The 20,521-nt window shown below is 41.8% G+C and overlaps 1 protein-coding gene across 3 annotated transcripts; it reads left to right on the forward strand.

Annotated features, from left to right (window-relative positions):
- Window positions 1-2,053: 2,053 nt before the first annotated feature.
- Window positions 2,054-16,733, forward strand: LOC146688151 (SUN domain-containing ossification factor). Of its 3 annotated transcripts, none has more exons than XM_085438932.1 (24): window positions 2,054-2,373; window positions 5,483-5,588; window positions 5,856-5,975; window positions 6,274-6,494; window positions 6,580-6,681; window positions 6,804-6,945; window positions 7,033-7,150; window positions 7,268-7,392; window positions 7,504-7,571; window positions 7,676-7,783; window positions 7,976-8,081; window positions 8,490-8,510; window positions 9,269-9,324; window positions 10,440-10,522; window positions 10,794-10,847; window positions 10,954-11,019; window positions 11,735-11,822; window positions 12,302-13,642; window positions 13,783-13,870; window positions 14,692-14,796; window positions 15,073-15,230; window positions 15,436-15,530; window positions 15,634-15,689; window positions 16,038-16,733. In XM_085438932.1, exons 1-24 carry the CDS (start codon window positions 2,315-2,317, stop codon window positions 16,488-16,490), a joined length of 3,939 nt encoding a protein of 1,312 aa, XP_085295058.1. In that variant the 5' UTR covers window positions 2,054-2,314; the 3' UTR covers window positions 16,491-16,733. The 3 variants fall into 3 exon arrangements, with proteins under 3 accessions (XP_085295058.1, XP_085295059.1, XP_085295060.1); XM_085438933.1 differs by having other exon boundaries at window positions 15,439-15,530; XM_085438934.1 differs by lacking the exon at window positions 8,490-8,510.
- Window positions 16,734-20,521: the final 3,788 nt, after the last annotated feature.

The raw sequence follows: 20,521 nt of genomic DNA on the forward strand, positions 1-20,521 counted from the left end.
GTGCACATGTGAACAATGTCGTGAACAATATGTGTATTTTTTGGAGCAACATGTAATCTCGACAAGCTATTTGGCACAGAAGGCCTTGCTTACATAAGCAAAGCAATGCCAAACCAAGTTCTGCAAGCATTAAAACTGCATGGTGTAGTGATTTGGCACTACATAAATAAAATTGAATTTAAAAAATGCTTTCAAAACTGCAGCCATTTCTCTCCTCAAAGGTTTTAAAGTCTTATTTATGTGCTATCTTGAAGCCCAGAGATGCTAGATTTACCTAAATGGTTATTGTTCTTTATGTAAAAAGTGTTTAAAAATGTTAAAAAAAGTAGTCTTAGCATCAATTGCATTTATGTATTTAGAAGTTTCAGTTTGTGAGCATTACAAACTGAAACAGTACAAAAAGGTCAGTCAGTGGCAATTTCCTCTGTTCACCCAGCCCAAACATCAATATGTGGACAGAGGACTGCACATCTCAGATTAACAACAATGATCTTGTCGTGTTTGCTGGGTCAGAGTGTTTTACACTGGTTATTTGCTTTCCTCAACTAAAACAAAGGTTTGTTACAGTTTCTATGCTTTTTTTGTGCAGACATTAAGCCTTCCATAATGTAGAAAATGTACTAAAATTCTGCATAGAGATGGTGATGTGTGTAAGATATATATAATGAACGTTATTAACAGAAATTAATAGAACAGACATATGTAAACTATACCATCTGTCACATTTTGTGGCACTAACACAGTATTTAGTATGCGGGTTGCATATCCACTGCACAAGAAAAACCTCTTGATGTTAAAGTAATGTGATTTACTTGTAGCCACTTGGTGGCAGCAGAAGTCTAGGTTGGTCTGGTAGTAAAAGTTTATTTCAACTAGGGACAAAACAAAAAACTGTTCAGTACATGAATTCCCAAAATGTAGCGATGTTACATGATTTCTGATTTTCATGCATTGGTAAGAAATGAACTGCCAAACTCTACATTATGACCACACAATTTGAAATTGAGTGCAAAAGCACATTGAGTGCTCATTTAGTGTAGAAAAGCACTTTAAAAGAACCAGTCCATTTACCATTTACCAAAAGACCCAGAAAAAAGTGTTTCTTTTAGCACATTTCGTTCGTTAGTTATGAATGTAGTCCTGTAAAAAGATTTTTCTTAAAGCCAAGGACTCATTTTTGTCTAAGTCCAAATGTGCACTCAGTCATCCCCAAATCAGGATGTAGTATCTTTGTCCTCTCAAAGTCCAAGTGTGCTTTGTATTATGACTGGCCACATGCCCTGTAGTCACACTAAGCTAAAGTGCTGCTCAAGTGAGCTTGGAGCTCTATTCATGGAAGAGATGATTCTTTTCATTTAGCACTTTAGGCACATGATGGCTCTTGGGCTCATCACCCCGTGATTTGCTTATACCAAGGTGAGTTTCAAATGATCTCCTTAACGCCTATAGTTATGTTTCACAATTTGAAAACCCCGCAGGGTTGAGCAGAGGGCTCCCCCTAGTGGGTTTAATATAAAACAGCATTCACTGCTGTTTGCTGCAGTGCACGATATCTAATTGCAAAGTGAACCTCGCAGCCAAAAATAACACAGGACTCTTCGCATTCCTGATAATTGCGCTGACCTGTTGAGATACAGGCTGATACTTTTGTAAAACTGGTGCAAGAAACGCACCGATTTGCAATATTTGAGGTCAAGTTACATGTGATTGCACCAAAAAAAACAAAAACTAAAAAACATATACTATCTTTAGCACGCATGTAAGTTTCACGGTGTGGAATTTGGGGTTTATTATAAAGTTATTTAATGGGGTATACAGTGAGAGTTTAAGTTTATATGTTTTACGGAGCTTGTGTGAATTTCCATTAGCTGTCCACACCCCGCATGATCGTAACACTATAACACTGCGGGTATGTTTTGATTATCGCAAATGATAACGCTTGAAAGGCAAAATCCCACTCCCTTGACAAATTTAAAATACTTCACTTCAAGGAGCTCAATACAATACAATCGGGCGACCAGGCGCTACAAAACGAGCGCTCCCAACATACGCTCAGTTTGAACTGCGCCATGGCGTCGCTGTGTTTTCATTGGACAGTTTCGCGGTGACCCGGTAGCAAGTTGTGTGTGTATGTGTGTGTGGGGGGAGTTACAGCAGTTAGCATCACACTTCACCAGTGAAACCGCCAACGTCAGCTTTGTTAACAGGAAACAGCGGATCGGTTTATGTTATACACCGCTGTGAAAGACAGCGTAGCAAAAGGATACAACGTTTCTGTGAGCGCGGAGAGGATGTCTGTCCCGGCTGGAGAGGGATGAAGATGACACCACTGTTGTGGCGACTTGTGTCAGTGTGGCTAGCTGTTGTCTATTGGTGAGTTAGTTTAATTAGTCCCGTTTGAAAACAGTACTGTTGTTTCGCTGAAAAACACAAAATATTCAAACTGCCAAACAGCCCGAGTAAAGATTACCCCAAGGTTAACCTTTACATCGCTTTGTCTGGCTAGCTTGCGTAAACATTGTGGTGTGATGTGGCACCTGGCTGACTTCTGACTTGTTCGCAGACGAGTTAGCTTGAGTAGCTGACTACTAACCAGCTAACTTTAAAGCGGGCTTGGGAAGCGTTAGCTTTAAACGACCTCGCGAAGTTGTTCACTTCATGAAAATGTTACGGTCTGGAAGCCAGAATATGATTTGAATGTTACCAGCCGCTTTAAGTTTGGCACCTGTGCGAAGTCTGTCTGAGCTCTAGCTTAACTGTTACCTTTCTAGAAGACACTGACCAAGACAGCCTGGTTTACATACACACACACGCTAATCTGCTCCGTGTACATCAGTGACAACCCATGCCGTGGCGGATCAGACGTTACACAGGTTTGGTTCATCAGTTGCTGACAGGATTATGGGCCTTGCACGTCAGTCATGTCTGTCCTGTGGAAGCCTGAGTTTGCTGGGACTCTGTAATTCTGACACAGAACATAGAAACAGGGTTTAGGATGAATGTGGGTTCTAGGCTTGATTTAATAGGATGGCAACAAACCATCAAACAAACTGCCTGCTGTGCTTCAGACAGAAGGGGAGGGAGGGACACGATGTAACATTTTATTAGGATCTATAGTGGTGATGTTGGCATGGCCTACTTTCAACAGCATCAGTTTAACTCTTATTTCAGACAGAAGCTTTACGTGATGCTGCTTTTGCCTTTTAATGTTTATCAGCTTTGTACCCCATGAAAAAGCCGTGGAATTTAATGAAGTTGTTGATGCCACTAGAGTATCATAGCAGGAAGAGTACAAAACTCCTTTTACCGTGTTAGAGAAACACTGATGTCATGGTATGATGTTTAACATGAGACCCATACATCTGATGTACCAGGATTCAGTAGCTTTTTCTCCATATTTACATTTAGGGAGTGTAGCTGGCTGGTCGCAGCAGGTGGCTGCTCCTCCCTGAGCCTGGTTCTGTCAGAGGTTTCTTCCTGTTAAAAGGGAGTTTTTCTTATCCGCTGTCTACAAGTGGTTGCACATAGGGGATCATCTGATTGTTGGGGGCTTCTCTCTATTATTGAAGGTCTTTACTCTAAGTGTAAAGCACCTTTAGGTGACTGCTTTTGTGATTTGGTGCTATATAAATAAAACTGTATTTAACTAACTTTAATTACCGTATATCTAAAAAGCTGGTTCAGCATTTGTTTAAAAAAAAGTGTGTGATTTAATTTTTCTACCACTAATTTATTTCATTGAAGTAATAAACCACCATACAGGTGAAATCATACTATGTGTCATTTTTTCCTATCAGAGTCACATATCAGACATGTTTCCCAAGGACAGTCTGACAAGAGTGAGCACACATACATGATCTTTGCACTTGTGGTAGACGTGTTTCATCTGCTGCAGCGGTCAGCACTTCACTTCCACATATTAAGGCTGCTCTTTAAGTCTTTTTTTCATGGTGTTGCATTGGCACTACTATCACTTAAAAACTTAATCCTGTGTTTTGCAAATCCTGCGTTTATACGACCCATTTCATTTCTCAAAGATAATAATAACATACTGTGTAATACAAACGTTTAATGCATTTGCGGTGAGACTGAGCACATCTTAGCTTTTTGAATGTGATGGTGAGTGTTTCAACCCTTTGTAATTGGGTAATGAATTATTTAGCTGGCTGTGGCTCAGCACCACTGTTGCTCCTTTGGCATCACACTGTGGTAGATGACTTTCAATTAGAAAACAAATGCTCTGTTGTTCATGGGTGTTTTTGACTAGTCGAGCCTCACGTCAGATCAACACAAAAGCGATGTCAGCCAGGCAGCCGGCCAAGTAAAATACCTGAGCTGGAATCCAGAATAAAATCCATGTCATGACCTGGGTTGTTGCCAAGTGACTGTTAGAGCGTGGCCTTTGAGGACACCAGTTTGACATTTTCGCAGCTATTTTTAAGGCTTGTTACTGCTGTTTATTGTTGTTTTTCTGCCAAGGGGGCAGTCACTGTGACCCGGACCTTTTTCTTTTTGGGATTGTGTCACCCAACGGACTTGTAGGGTTCAAAATAAAGGCATATTTTAATATATAAGTGTATCCAAAATTCCAGCACCTCGAGACAAATGATTTTTGAACTGCAGAGACGTGAGTACCCTAATTGATTCTTGCAGACTTCCACAGTCCTCTTGCCAGTTTCATCTGTTTCGAATGACATTTTAGACAAAGGAAATTGCAAGCTCTTCAGGCTTTTTATAGCTTTCACCTGCTTTGTGGGCATCAGTGAGCGTCATCTGTGTTAGCTGCATGGAGGCCAGCTTTGGAAATATCATCAGCTCACAGTCCTACTAGGAGCATTTGGCCATTTACAAGCCCTTATTAGTTAATTACATAAGGTTTTGACTCCTCTTCACTTGATAAGTGAAGAGGAGTCAAAACATTTGCAAATGCCACAATTAGGTTTTGTTCCAGTTTTTTAAGTTGATGAAAAAATATTGTACATAAACATTTAAAGACCCTTTTAAAAAAAATTTGGTTGTTATTCAGAAATATGCACAGTCATCCGAAGTAATCATCATTCCTCAAATACTTTCATCCTTCATCCCACAATTAAAACAATATTAGGATATGAATAACACATGAAAAGCAGGTCTCACAGACAGGTTGAGTAATGTGCAGTGTGCTTGAGGTGTGTCTTTTGGCTCTGAAAACATTCCCTGGCTCTGCATGCAGATAAGATAAACTGATTCCTTGGGGTACGGCCACGTGAACGCTCGGTGCGTCACACTGTGACACTGGGCTGCAGGTTTCTCCGTTCATGACTCACTGCCCTGAAATAAAAGTGTTGTTTTGTTCGCTTGTTGCAAGAGTTTTAAAAGTTCCTCACATCCTCAGAATCCGAGCTCTTTGTTTTCCACAAAATGAAGTGACCCTGCTTTTCAAAACCGACTCGGTGGTATTGTGGCACTGACCGTCTTTCACTCTGTCCCTTCGCTACCACAGTTGCTATGTTGGTTGCGCAGAGCTGCAAGGAGAGGCCCAGAGCCCCGTGTCCCCAAAGGAGGACAGCTCGGAAGAAGAGCCTCAGGAACACTTCCATCGTCACGAGGTAGCGTTGTGCAATACTGTACCAGAACTTACCTCATGGCTCAGAGCTTGTACAGGTCGATGTGATGAATAGCTTTTGTGACCAGACACTTCACTATGCACTCCTTTGTTTGTTTAACAGCTCTGGAAACGCCTTGCTGTGCTAGATTTGTAGCAGATTAACAACAACAACAACATCTGAATATTTGGACTGAGCAAAGTTTTTTAGCAGCTCACTCAAATTTGGGGGTGTAATAATATCAGTGAAATGTTATTGTGTCGTGACTAGGTCGAGGAAAGCTTGGTCGTACCTGCCCCGCCTTTCTCTGAAAATGAGCCACCAACAGAAGACGATCGTGTCAAAGAGGAGCAGATGCCACAAGAAGTGGGCCAAAAAGAATATGATATGGTATAGTATGACTGCAGCTTTCATTTATATTTAATATTGCAATCACTGTCTGCTATGTAAGAATGTCAAAAATGGATGTCAAAACATGTTTTAGCTAAGACTTCAAAAGGGTTTTACATCTTGTTTCCATCAGCATAAAACTTTCACCGCAAGAGAAGCAATCAAGGTCACGAACGTTCAGGGATATTCAGAGCTTTAAGTGTTTCATTGATCAGTCCAGCTCTGGTAAATGGGCCAAACAATACCACTGCACTCAACAGCGCAAATATCTTTATCCATCTTTGTCTTTATCCATCAGGCCTTTGAAGCAGACGAGTCTGCTGCTGAGGTAGAGCTGGAGGCAGACAAAGGAATATCACAACCTGAGCACAGCTCTGAAAGTCAGCATATAGAAATCTCTGTCACTCAAGATCAGGAGCATGCCTCCCCGCCGCCTTCCCCCGACTCTGTCGCTGCATTTTCTGCCGAAACTAACGACAGCCCCAGCAAAGTTAATCTTCAAGACAGCATCCCCAAGGGGCAAGTTACTGTTGTCAAATCTCACTGCTGATGTTTGTTTCATTTAATGCTCCTGCTAAAATGTTTTTTTTCCCTTTAATTTCAGAGTCCCGGGCGATGCCTTAGATGTAGCTGCTTCTGAGGTCAATGATTCTGACCTGCCTCCTGCTGAATGTGAAGAAGAGAACAATCCATATGACAGTGACAGGTAGGTACAGTTAACATTTCACCCTTTGAAAGATTTTAAAAACCTCTGGATGTAGTTAAATAAATAAATTCATTCTCGACTCTCTTTAAACGATGGCAACGATGCATTTTTCGTTACTACAGCAGCCCTCCAATTGTTCTGGAGAACACTTCCAATGTTCACACTGCAGGTACTAAAGTCCACACTGATGTTCCTCTGAGTTCTCCTGCTGGTCACGGTACGCAGCACCTGGAATCCAACGTCTCGCACACACTCAAGGAGGCGGTAAGGAGCGTGGATTCGATGTGAACTATTTTTCCTTTCACGCCAGAGGAGCTGTCCCAGCTCTCATTGTCTCATTATCTGTGACAGGACTTGAGCTCCCCTGGTACCACAGACACAGATTCAAGTGTGAGCACCAAAGACCCCGAGGACATCCCCACTTTTGATGAGTGGAAACGCAAGATGATGGAGGTGGAGAATGAAAAAAGTACGATCAGAATATGAATTTTGAAACTGCAACCATTTCTGTACTAGAATAAACTGCAAAAGTGTGAAAATATATATCTCTATATATCCCCCCCCCCATTTTTTTTTCTCACCATAGCTCAGTCTACTCACACTTCCGACAACGTGGGTTCTCATACAGTGAAGAAGGTCCAGAAGAACTTTAATAACTACGCCTCAGTGGAGTGTGGGGCCAAGATACTTGGCGCTAACCCCGAGGCTAAGGTATAAAATGATGCTTATGTTTTCCATTCACCATGAAATCATAAAATCTGCCTCTCCTGCTGGATGTTGACACAGTGACAAATTCAACTCATACTTCTTTGTTCAATGCAGAGCACTTCAGCCATATTGAAGGAGAATATGGATTTATACATGCTAAACCCCTGCAGTAATAAAATCTGGTATGTTGCATCCCTTTCCTTCTATCCACAAATGAGTCAATTCTCTTTTTCTTTCCTCTTAAACCCAGTTTTCTATTTTTTTCCACCCTCTCTCTGATGCTCAGGTTCATTATTGAGCTCTGTGAGCCCATCCAGGTGAAGCAGTTGGTCATCGCCAACTTTGAACTCTTCTCGTCTACACCTAAAGACTTTCTTGTGTCCATTAGTAATAGGTATGCCCAGTGGCTATGCTGTCGGATCTGTCATGTCATCTTTTTAATATCTTCTAAAAGAAGATCGCATTTTCACTTATTTACATTTTCATTTGTCATCTTTTTTGTTTCTTGCTGGAATTTCCAGCGACACCAAGCTGCAGCTTCAGTCATCGACTAATCTGACTGTGCTGTATGAATGTACTTTTGCAGGTACCCAACAAATAAATGGCTAAAGCTGGGAACCTTTCACGCCCGGGATGAACGTACAGTTCAGAGCTTCCCACTGGATGAGCATCTTTATGCAAAATATGTAAAGGTGAGCACTATATTCTTTTTTTGTTTTGTTGTTTGTTTGAATTATTTCGCTATATCTCCTTTATTCTCTGCTGAATGTGTGCAACAAATTGCTGTAATCTTTCAGTGTAATTACATTACGAACAGTTGTTTCGATCTGCAGCCGACTATTACCCGACTGTACTGTAGGAGTGTTTTTTTTCTTTGTCCCTGGTGTTGCTGATATTTCTCTTTGTATTCTTGGTAGATTTGTCAGCTTCGTGTCTTAAATGCATGTAATGTGGCTTTGCCATTTTGAAAAGTGTTAGAGATGCTGTTGCCATTTGCCCGAGTGACTCAGGTGAAGCCAGCATACTCTCTCTAGTCTCGTTTTTAATGCATGCTGACATCTCTTTTAATATTTCTCTTTTTCCCTTTTTTCTTGCTTCAGATGTTCACCAAGTACATAAAGGTTAGCTTGTCCTTCTTGTAGTGCTCTGTCGTTGGGTGAACTGAACAGTAAACGTGGAGGGGAGTGTGTTTTGTGTCTAACTGCTGCGATCCGAATGAAACGATCGTGGCTCAAGAGTTGGGCGTTCGCCTTGTAATCGGAAGGTTGCCGGTTCGAGCCCCGGCTTGAACAGTCTCGGTCGTTGTGTCCATGGGCAAGACACTTCACCCCTTGCCTACTGGTGGTGGTCAGAGGGCCCGGTGGCGCCAGTGTCCGGCAGCCTCGCCTCTGTCAGTGCGCCCCAGGGTGGCTGTGGCTACAATATAGCTTGCCATCACCAGTGTGTGAATGTGTGTGTGTGAATGGGTGGATGACTGGATATGTAAAGCGCTTTGGGGTCCTTAGGGACTAGTAAAGCGCTATATAAATACAGGCCATTTACCATTTACCATTCAAACAGAATCAGATCTAACTTGCTGTGCTGCCTGCAAACCATTGTAACGTCCATTGGCTGCTTTTCCAAAGTGTTTATTTCAGACATGTGAACATTTGATAATCCTCGGAATAATACCCATTATTATGTTTCTCAAATTTCTCTGATTTCCTGGTTTACACAGTCTGTCAACCCATCATTTTTTTTTTCATTACACTAATTGACTTTATAACAAAATCAATGCTTTGCTGTTAATTAATAACTCTGCTGATGATTTTATAAATCTGCAACACAAGATATGAAATAATCTGAATGAGTTTTGCATTTTTTACATTTTTTGTTGTAGGTAGAGCTGGTCTCTCACTTTGGCTCTGAACATTTCTGTCCACTTAGTCTCATAAGGTACGTGATAGTGCTCCTAACGCACAGCATGCAGTGTGAAGCAAATCAAATCTATTTAAATAAGTCACAATCGGTATATTGCACAAGAAGCAAGAAGCCATAACACAGCATAAGCTAAGATAGCGTCTGATTTTTGGTACTACATCAAGGTTTTGGTTAGAAAAAGTGGAACTAACCTGTTGGCAGTTGTTTCCTGCTTCTGCAGAGTTTAAAGATGCATTTAAATCACAGTTTCAGAAACTGCTGACTAATAGTTTTTGAGGAAGTGAAAACTATTTGGTGACTTGGAGCAAACAAGAATTGGTTGTACAAGTTTGAATATATAAGTGTGCATACAGGCTCAAATATGTACACATCCCCCCCATTAGTCTTTGTTAAATGTTCGTTATCAAGTTGCACCTCGACTAGATGATTTTGGTATTCATCAACAAGCTTCTGTCTTGATTTAACTACTTTTCTTGGTAGAGTTCATTTAAAATAGTTGGTTTCCTGACATGGACCTGGCTTTGAAGCATAGTCCACATATTTTCTACAAGGCTGGAGCTTAATGTTTATGCATTTATCCAGTCCTAGACCAGGTTTGATGTGTGTTTGAGATTATTAGCGTATCTGTAACTGGAAGGTCCTCGGTTCGATCCGTGGGCTCTCTGTCCTGGTCGTTGTGTCCTTGGTCAAGACACTTGACCCTACCGCCTACTGGTGTTGGCCAGAGGGGCCGATGGCGCCATATGGCAGCCTCGCTTCTGTCAGTCTGCCCCAGGGCAGCTGTGGCTACAACCGTAGCTTGCCTCCACCAGTGTGTGAATGTGAGAGTGAATGAATAGTGGCATTGTAAAGCACTTTGGGTGCCTTGAAAAGCGCTATATAAATCCAATCCATTATTATTTCTTTCAGTTGTGTCCAAGTTGTAACTGTTGATTTGAAGTGAAGCTGAAGAATTTGAAATTGGTCTTCCTCCTTCATTATTTCATTAACTATGAGCAGTGAGGTTTCCTGGGTTGTTTCTTAACATTTTCCTCTTATTTGAGTGTGACAGTTTGAAACTTCTGACCACAACTGTAAATTACTTTCAGTGTGACTGTGGTTATAGATTTGGATCCTTATTTTTATGACAGGGTGTTTGGTACAAGCATGGTGGAAGAATATGAGGAGATAGTTGATCCCTCAGAAAGGCCAGATGATCAGGACGACGACTTGGGTAAGAACAGAGGATGTTGTAGCTAAAATTACTGTAAACTGCTGTTAAAAGAAAAGAAAAATAGACTTGTTAAACTTGGTGTAAGTGCAGCTGTCAGTACAGTTTGAGAATAATAAATTAGTATTGAAATCATCCCTTTTGAATTTTTTTTTTAAAGCTTTGTTTTGTGTAAAACTAAGCTAATGTCATAGTAGTTTACTTTACATTTATATTGGTTGGTGATTTTAATTTCTTACATATATATGAAAGCGTTTAATAACACTCCCTACAGATTATCCCTCTGGATCGGCACCTGGTGAGGCTGATCTAATTGGATCAGCAAAAGGCAAGTCTGATTTTAAACTCCTACAGCATGAAGATGAGTACATTTGTTCTCAAGCTCAGATTGTGTTTGTGTGAACTTGTGACTGATGTTATCATTTGCTCTTCAGATGCTATTTTAAACATGGTGAACAATATTGCTGTCAACGTTCTTGGAGGAGGCACAGAGATGAATGGTACGGACAACACGCCATATATGCATATAACACTCTACTGTTTTCTTATTTTACCTTGTCTAGAGTAAGCATAATAAAAGCTATCCAAATTTCCCAAAAAGTCAGGGTCCGGTGTAAATGTAAAATTAAAACAATCTGTGGGTTTAATTTGAACCCCTACCATGCAAATATAAAAAATATACTAAGCCTTTGGAAATTTGTAAGTCATTTAACCTGCAATCCAACCTGATTCCTTGATGTTAGGGGATGTGTTAGTGTACACGACATAAGGAGAGGCCTTGATTAACTCAGCCAGACGAAACCAAACCAGTTAAAATCTCATATTAATCAACAAGGAAAATAATATTTGGATTCTAAAACTACAAAAACACAGCTTGACTACAATGTGTTACTGATAGAAAATAAAAAGTACATTCATTAACTGTAATACAAATATATAACATTCAAGAGAAAGATATTTGAATTTCAGCATTTTATGCTGCACGTTGTTCTAGTTTTATATAAATACAGCTTTTAAATCATTTGTTTTTAATTTCTGTTTCACACACTTTTCTGACACTTTTTTTGTAAAGTTTTCAGTCTTATACAACGTTCAGGATTGACAAGCTTATTTTTGTTTAGTTTTTTCCTTTAATCAAAAATGTTGAAGTTGACTAAACTGTACTTTTGAAACATTTGTTGTTGATTTAAATTTTTCTGATTTTCTTTTTTTCAGGCAGCCTTTCAACCCAAGAAGTGAACATAACTGAGCCATCGCAGCCCCTTGAATCCACCACTGAAACTACTATCACTACTACTTCAGTGTGAGTACCTGTCAGATGTACCACAGGTTCACTATTTTACTCCCTTTGATTACCTGTGTTATCTATAGTGTTTTTCATTTTTTAATAGTTAGTAGATTTTGCACGTCCCTCTGAGCCTCTTCACACAAATGCAATAGTGCTCCCTGTGACCTATGGCGTGGCGTTTTCGATGTGTAAAAGTGAGAGATGGTTTTAAACTGACCACAGGCAAACTTTCAACAAATGCTGGTATTGTTTTCAGAGCTGGAAAAAAGCATTTTAGAAATTTCAGCAAACCAAATTGTATTTTTATTATCAGAATTGAAAAGTGATGAATAATGCCGCAGGTCATGGAGCACTGCTGTGTTTCACTAAAATACATAAAGGATAAGCTGCGGTTTTAATTTCTGTACGTGTGTAGACGACACTGGTTAAGGCTATAAGTCTTTTACAGTTTTTGCTCTTCTCTGCATTTAATATTTACAACATCGTTTCTCCAGTCCAGACTCTGAAGACGTGCAGATTTCACAAGACACTGATATCCCTGAAACTGTGGAAAACTCTGCCCTAGAGACGTCAACCACATCTGAAGGTGTCAAACAAGAGCTCCCACCCATGGAGGAAAAAATAGTTCTTCCTTTAGACAAGGATGAGGAAGAACCTATCAGCTCTACAATCATCCTTCTGGATAAGGAGGATGACTTGGAAGAAGAGAAAAAGGATCATCATGAGAGACAACAGGAAAGCTTAAAGTACTGCCCTCCAGTTCCTTCACTTTCTTCTCCATGCTCCTGTGCAGCTTCTCTTCTGGAGTATTTCCAGCAGCAGTGTTCTGCCTCACTATCCAAACACAGGGAATGCCAAACAGCAGAAAGACAGCAAATAATTCCTTCTACCCAAACACCATCTTGGCACCCACCTACGCACTCATCTGCCCACCCCGAACCTCAGCAGCACCCGAGTGAGCTGCATCAGCTCCAAAACAAAGAACAAGCTTCTGAGCAGGAGCCAGAGAGTGAAGCTGTAGAATCGGAGGTATCACAGCCTGCTGGGAACACAGAAGAATCTGCATCTGGATCGCCTCTCCGGGAGCCCAGTCAAACCATGACGCTCCCCAAATCCAGCGATGCTGATTCATCTGCAGCCAAACCTACCCATATTGTGGAAACGCCACAGCTGTCCACCTTGGAACCGGCAAAGGAGCCAGGGCCGGAGAACAGCCAGGATGTGCTGGAGGTAGAAGAGCACATCGAGCCTTCGGCTTCTCTCAGTAGCTCTGTCCCTGTAAAACCAAGCACCAGTGCCACAGCAGACGACATATCGGTGGCACCCCCAGAGGAGAAGCTGGAGATTGATGTCACTCAAGTAGAAACAAATGTCCTCATTCAAACCCAAGACAAAACAGATCCATCTCCAGTCCCTGCACCCACAGGCTCCCCTCATTTAGAGCAGCAGCCTGACTCAGCTGTTGTACCCGAAAGCAGCACTGCTTCTTCTGAAGTATCCCCCCCTGCTCCAGAACCTGCTGCAGAACCTGAGCCTTCTGGCGGTCACGCAGCCATCGCAGATGCTAAAATGGAGGATTTTGCAGACGACATCTCAGCATCTTCAAGTGGCAACGGTCAGCTGCCTCGCCCATCCTCCCCAACTCCTCCTTCACCCACCTCACCGTCCCTCTCGGACATCTATGCAGAGCCCCCTAATGGCACAGAGCAGAACGGGAACCCGGTGCACAGCTCAAGCCAGAAAGAGTCGGTCTTCATGAGACTCAACAACCGCATTAAGGCCCTGGAGATGAACATGTCACTGAGCGGACGCTACCTGGAGCAGCTTAGCCAGAGGTGAGGATGGTGGAAGGACATGAGGAGTGAGGAAAACAAAAATACAAAGGTTGTTTTTGTTAATGAGCTGAGGTTACAGTGATCCTTTTTAAAAAAAAAAAAAAAAAAAAAATCTTCTTCTTCGTCTTCTTCTTCTTAAGGTATCGAAAGCAGATGGAAGAGATGCAAAAGGCTTTCAACAAAACCATCATTAAACTGCAGAACACTTCCAGAATTGCAGAGGAGCAGGTAAACAACAACACAGTTTTCATGCAGAGCTCTTTGTCTGACTTTGAGATGGCTGCTTCTTTCCAAAATCTTTTCTTGCTGTTTGTTTGGACTGTAGAACAGCCACATGATGTAGCAGCTGCCTCCAAGGGTCAGATGTGTTTTTCCTCAAAGCTCTTGGGATCCAAATTGCGCTAATCAATATTTTCTATTAGCGATGGCTCAAACACCTACCCTTAACTGGCTTTGCAATTCTTCGCAACTCAACGTGGAGTTCAACTCATTGTTTTGTTTTTATGGTCCATTAACGCACCGTTTACTCTAAGTTAGAAAGAGGGCGAATAGACCTATTGGAGAGTTGTCAGGTGGGCAGGAGCTCAACTGCACATGAATGCTAATGTTGCTCCATATTTTTGTGGTGCAGTCAGTAAAATAGTCACGTTTCAGTTTCATGTAGCTCATTGTTTTAGCTTATGACCACAGTAGATTTGTTTTGGTCCACTACAGAATACATAAATAATAGACTGGATATCAGCAGCAAATAACGATATCAGATTTGACCATATTTTAAACACACTGGGAAAAAAAGAGAGTAGCAAAAATAATTTCAAGTTGGTCCCATTTTGCACTTTTGTTTCAAGTGTTGCAATGAAAAGTCAACAACACAAAATTGTGTTTGGAAGAGAAATTTCAAAGGGAAATGCCTCTGTGTTTGTTTACAAGTGAACAGAGCAAGCACTTATTATACCCCAAAATACTTACTCATCATACCTTTGCATATCATTTCAGTGACGTGAACCTGTGCGGTTGGTTGCTAATGTGTTGCCTTTTTACGCCCATAGGACCAACGTCAGACTGAATCCATCCAGTTTCTGCAGGGTCAACTGGAGAACGTGACTCAGCTGGTTCTCAACTTGTCTGTCAGAGTCAGCCAACTGCAGAATGAGGTGTGTGCAACACTCCGGGCACAAAGCTGTCATCTGCAGTCCTGTTTTTTTTCCTGCCTTTTCCCAAATGGAGTAAATTGAGTCTTCTCACTCAGTCATTAGGGTGCGCTGGTGCTCTTGCTCATTAGGTGCTTTTGCATGAGGAGAAGCTGCTAATATTTAACCAACTTTATAAAAACCCCTCACAGTGTATTTATAACGCTTTTTGTCAGAGTACTTTCTGTCCTCATCATCAACATATCACATGTTACTTAAAATCACTTTCCTGCGTTCCAGGTATCAGACAGGCAGAATTACCTGCTGCTGTCTCTCTTCTTGTGTCTGTCTCTCGGCCTTCTACTGTGTGCCAACCACTGTCGCCTCTCCACTGTACCTCCAACCACAGAACCAGAGCCACCCTCGCCTAAGAGCTACACCTACTGCTGTCCTGAAAGGTACAAACACAACTTCTGCCACCTGAAGCCATAAGTAGAAAGAGAGCACTTCAAATGGGCTCTTAGGAGTTGTGAGGAGAAGTTGCAGTGCAATGAGTGATTTTTACTCATTAGGACAATTTGAGTTGTTCATCAAGATATCTTGATAAAGGTGGTGTGTGCTGTCTTCTCCACTAACCATTAATACACTGAATGTTATCCTTAGCAGACAGTTCTCCTGCTGTGATGAACTGGGTTTGAAGAGGAGTGCGTCCTATCCACTCATAAACTCTGACTCATTCCAGTTAGCCACCACTGAAGGTAAAGTTGCACCACATAACACAGAAAGTTTTAAGAATCTGCTTTTTATTTAGCTAAAAATCGCTAATCAGCTTGTAGAAATTAACCTTTTTTTCTGTAACAGGCCCAGAATGCATGCATGCAGAGGGAACAGAGAGTCTTTATCCAGCAAACAGAAAGGTGTGTAACGCTTTTAGTAGCGTGGTTTGTGGGGGAAGGGGGGGCTTGGTCAGTATATCACGATGTGTGTTGAGTTTCAAAACTGTCAAAAAAAAGAACTTGCAAGGAGATGCAATATTGAGTATTGCGCAGCATGGAAACCCCACCAGTGGGGAGTTTTTACTGAGTTCAGTAAGCTGTGAACCATTATAAATTTGCAACTAGTAAACTGAACGTTGGGGTTTAGCACAATGCACTGGTGTTGTATTGTCACAGTGTAATATCAGGAAGGTATTAACCCTTTTACCAGGGTATCGTGATTAAAATGCATCTCATGTTTCTGCCTTGTCCGATTCTTTTCTTATACAGAGGAGACGCCGTAAGATGAAACCCCTAGAAAAGGTGGAGACTCTGAAACCCTCCTTACAGTCTTCTCCTGAGCTGACCAATGGAGTATGCAACGGAGTGCCTGTCACCACAAACCCCATCCCCCTTACAAAAAATTTACTTCACCCTACCTTTAGAGACTCACCGTCAGAGGGGAGCTCGGAGGGATCTTCTCATTCAGACGACCCCTCTTTCTGTGGCCTCACCACAGCCTGCTCTCGAATCTGTGACGGCCTCCCTCCACCCAAGAGCCGGGCAGAGAAACGGGCATGGCGACGCAGGCGTCCTAAGCCCAGCTGCACGGTGGTGGATTTTCTTCACGCTCCTCGGAGGGACAAAAGTGAACCGTTGCCCATTTCGACCATAGAAGACATCATGAGGAGGAAATCAGAGCCAAGCACTAAGACATTTGTGGCGCTCTCAGGTCCCGTCTAACTCAAACAGTGACAAAAACCTCCCCTTCACCCACTGCTCAACTCTTTCTAAAAGAGGACATCTGTTTACTTTTGTGGACAAAGGCAGCTTTAAGTTTCACCGCGAGACAATCTGTTCGCTCTTAAAGTTCATTTTATTTTCATCGTCACTGTTCAGTTCTTATCATTTGCATTTGTTTTACTTCAAATCAAAAAAATGTCTTCCCAGCTTTCCATTAAAGCTTTTTCCTCTTTTGGTTGTGAATAGTGAACGTGATTATTGACCCAACAGGTCTCAAGATGTGAACGTCTTATTTTTGTTGTTGTTGAAGGAATTTCCACTTTCAAAACACAAATCCGAATATCATGTGACCAGGAATCAAGAACTGAAACAATTATTTGCTGTGGCTAATCTCTCTTTCAAAATAAAAGCTGCTATGTTACTTCAGGTAACACGTACCCCCCTCAACAAAGAATGGGTTAAATAGCTTATTACTGGTACTGGGTTGGACTTCAAACATCAACATCAAAGAAACATTTTGGTCCATATTTACATCCAAGTTGTGTTTATGATTGAATCTCCTATTAGTGGTGAGTGGATTGAAATCTAGTGACTGTGGAGGCTGTTTGAGTGCAGTGAACTCATTTTTATGTTCACATAGTTTGAACTGTGTTATCCAGATGGAAGCAGCCAGCAGAAAACAGACACAGTTGACATAAAAGGATGGACATGCTAAGCAACAATACTGTGGTAGGTTATGGTGTTCTAAGAGGCCCAAAGTCTGCCAATATAATACCCCCCCCCCCCCACACACACACACACACTATTACATAGCTAATCACCAGCCTTCATGTTCATGCCGAGTTCTGAACCTGGACAGGCACCTTTTTTTTCACTCGGTGTGGCGATTTGCTGCTGTAGCCCATCTGTTGTGCGTTCAGAGATGCTATTCTTCGTACTTTGGTTGTAACAGGATGTTATTTGACTTGCTGTTTTCTTCCTATCAGGGTGCTCAAAGCATTCTCCTCTAACATCTGTCATCAACAGGGTTTTTTTTGGGGGGGGTTTGGCCTACAGAGCTGTTGCTCACTGGATATTTCCTCTTTTTCAGACTATTCTCTGTAAACACTACAGACAGTTGTGTGGTAAAACCCCAGTACAACGACACTTTGAGACACTCAATCCAGCCAGTCACCAACAACCACGTTACAATCAAAGCCACTTATATCACCTTTTTCCCCTCATGCTAATGCTCACTTTAACTTCAGCTGGTCCTCTTGACCACGCCTATATGCACTGCCATGCGATTGGCTCATTACAGGTTTGTGTCAACGAGGAGTTGAACAGGTGTACCTAATGAAGTGGCCGTTTTTACCTTCAGTCTTTGATGTGTTTTAGCTTTTAAATGTTAAATTCTCCCCTTTCAGCTTGCTGCATTGTTGAGTCATCTTGCAGAGCAGGAATCGTGCGCTACTTTGACACTCGTGAATTTCATGACTAATAACACTCTTACTGTAGAAGCTTACATTAAATTCCCAGCGATGCTGCAAATGCCATTAGGAGAAAATTAAAATGATCAGCTGCGATGGATTTGAGCTCAGACCTCCCGAGCTGAAAGCCTGCACTTCACCGAAGCACTCGGAGCAGGTCAATGAGCCCCTGGCCTCTGGAGCGATGATCTGTTGTTGACCCTGTGCCCTGAGCCCCGGAGGAAAATAATGATACCCCTGCAATCAGAGTGACACAGAATCACCCCAGAGAGATGACACTGAGTATCAGAAGGTTCTGCTGGCAGCATGTGATTGATGCGTAGTGTTGGTGTTTGCATAATGTTGTGCTTGCTTCTGTATACAGTTCTTCAATGCCAGTTGTGGTTGACTGCATTAAGAAGAATGTTGCGTCGCATCAGACAGCGGCAGCTAATGGAGGTCAGCGAGATGGGTGACACTACCTCTAATAGGCCACAAAAACGCTTGTTTTACGGGGCTTGACTTGCATGTGATTGGCTTAAGATGTTTTCCTCTATTTTCTTTGGACGGTGATTAATTTTATGAGGTCTCGCAGCTTTTTAAAAGGCGATTATGTACTTGAGATGAAGCTTATGGGGCTGGGAGAGATGCGCAGGTGGACGTTATAAGTCATATAAATAAGCACAGTAAGTCCGTACACGTCACATTAAATCAGACTGTGTCACTTTTTTTTGAGCACAGCAGTTTTAATAGAAATACCAAAAATTTCACCCAGGTCTGCAAGTAATATAAAGGTGAACTGCAGTAACCTCCATTATGTAAGAAATGATTCACGACGTCCAGCAGGGGGCAGTCCAGCATTATCATAAACTTCTGCTGGGGGATTGTTTTTCTGTTTGATCTACCATCACCATCCATGTGATGAGTCATCACTCAGGATAGAAGTAAATTAGCTCAAGGGCTAATAGGCTGCTGCTCTCCACAGTACGAACTCATTTGCTTGTGCCTCTATAAAGCCAATGAAAGTGCCGTCCCTTTTATCGTGTTTGTGTTCCGTTATTAAATGCACTCGTTAGACTCTCCAGTGAGAAATGCTCATCTAAACGTGCTCCCTGTTTTTGTCCTGCACGGCTGAAGTGCCTTTTAGAAAAGAAAAACACCCCACAGAGCGTGGAGTGAAAATGTGCGTTTGAAGAAATCTTTTGATGTGAAACCACGAACCAAAACCACATTGTTATAGCTCCAGCTAGTTTTTTTTAAGTAAAACAAACAAACAAACAAACAAACAAACAAACAAACAAACAAACAAACAAACAGGATTATTTACTTTCCCTCACACTGTCTTTTGCTTACGGTGGTCACGCGTAAGCAAAGCCAACCACGTTGGACGTGAGAAATTGGGTTAAAACCTCTTTATTCATCTGACCTGGTTGGGTAGCGAGAGCCTTTCAGAGATAAGCGTGACGCTTATACCCCCCCTTTCCATTTTGTTAAACAGAATTCCTAGTTTTCTCTTTGCCCTGCCTCGTCCCAAAGATTATCTGCAAATGCAGGGCTGCAATCCTCTTTTCCCAGGCACTTTGCTTTCATCCGAGGTCTGTCATGGATGGGATATTCTCAGTCTGCTGTTGTATATGTAGGCTTTTATTTTGGTCAACAGGTGTCTGCTCTGTGCCTCTCCTGGCAGAATTTCTTTACACGCTATAAATACTAATAAATTCAAGAAGCTATCCGGTCATGAGAGCTACCACATAACCCGTGAAACACTCCAAAGCTGGCGTTAGCAGTCTTATGTGCATTTGTACACATAGTTCTGTTTAATCTCGAGCTCATTCGGGCATTTCTGTTGTGATGCTATTTCCTCAAGTCATTTTTTAAGTAGCTGTAGATTTATAAAGCCCCAGCCCGAGGGTTGTTTTTTTAGTCGTTCTTATAGACTGCATATGAAAGATGGGCAAAGATGGGCATAGTCCCTCATCAGGTTGTCAAATCCCTCTGTTTTAGCATTTTGGCCATTTCAGTATTTTTTTTTTAAAGCAAGCTTAGTTATAAAGGTGTTTGGGTATGGGTGTATCACACACACGTAAACACCTGCTAATTAAAACACAACTTCACATACCAAAGCTGGAGCACGGACCTCTTTGACTGTCAGTGGTGTAAGCAATCAAAGAACAAAGTCACTTTATTCATCAGATATTTCATGGGAAGTGTTCTAAAATGACCTCAAAACACAAACACTGTGTGCAAGCGCATGGAGTCCAATGGACTTTAATTCAGAGCTTTTGAGCTAAAGTCTCCCCTTCACTGAAGTACTTTGAGCAGGTTGATGAGCCCCTTCTCCCGGCCTCAGGAGATGATGTGAGGAGAGTAATACTACCTTTGCAATCCCAGTGACACAGAATTTCCCCGGTGAGATAACAAAAGGTTCAGCTAGCAGCCCGTGATTGCTGACTAGTGGTAAAGATGGATAATAAGAGGTCCGGTTGAGTGCATTGAGTCACGGTGTAATATAATTATACAGTCACACAATTAAAGAGGTGGGGAAAATGTAAAAAAAAAAGAAAAAAGAAAAAGACACCCCTT

This window comes from Copadichromis virginalis, linkage group LG18 (genome assembly GCF_057382275.1).
Source record: "Copadichromis virginalis isolate Kocher_CV1m ecotype Utaka linkage group LG18, C_Virginalis_male_GT1.1, whole genome shotgun sequence".
NCBI classification, from domain to species: domain Eukaryota; kingdom Metazoa; phylum Chordata; class Actinopteri; order Cichliformes; family Cichlidae; genus Copadichromis; species Copadichromis virginalis.

Bases quoted from the DNA above. Each gene is read 5' to 3' on its own strand.
- LOC146688151 (XM_085438932.1), top strand. From the start codon at position 2,315: ATGAAGATGACACCACTGTTGTGGCGACTTGTGTCAGTGTGGCTAGCT. The intron at 5,589-5,855 runs GTAGCGTTGTGC...TGTCGTGACTAG, and splicing joins AACACTTCCATCGTCACGAG to GTCGAGGAAAGCTTGGTCGT. The intron at 9,325-10,439 runs GTACGTGATAGT...TTTTTATGACAG, and splicing joins TGTCCACTTAGTCTCATAAG to GGTGTTTGGTACAAGCATGG.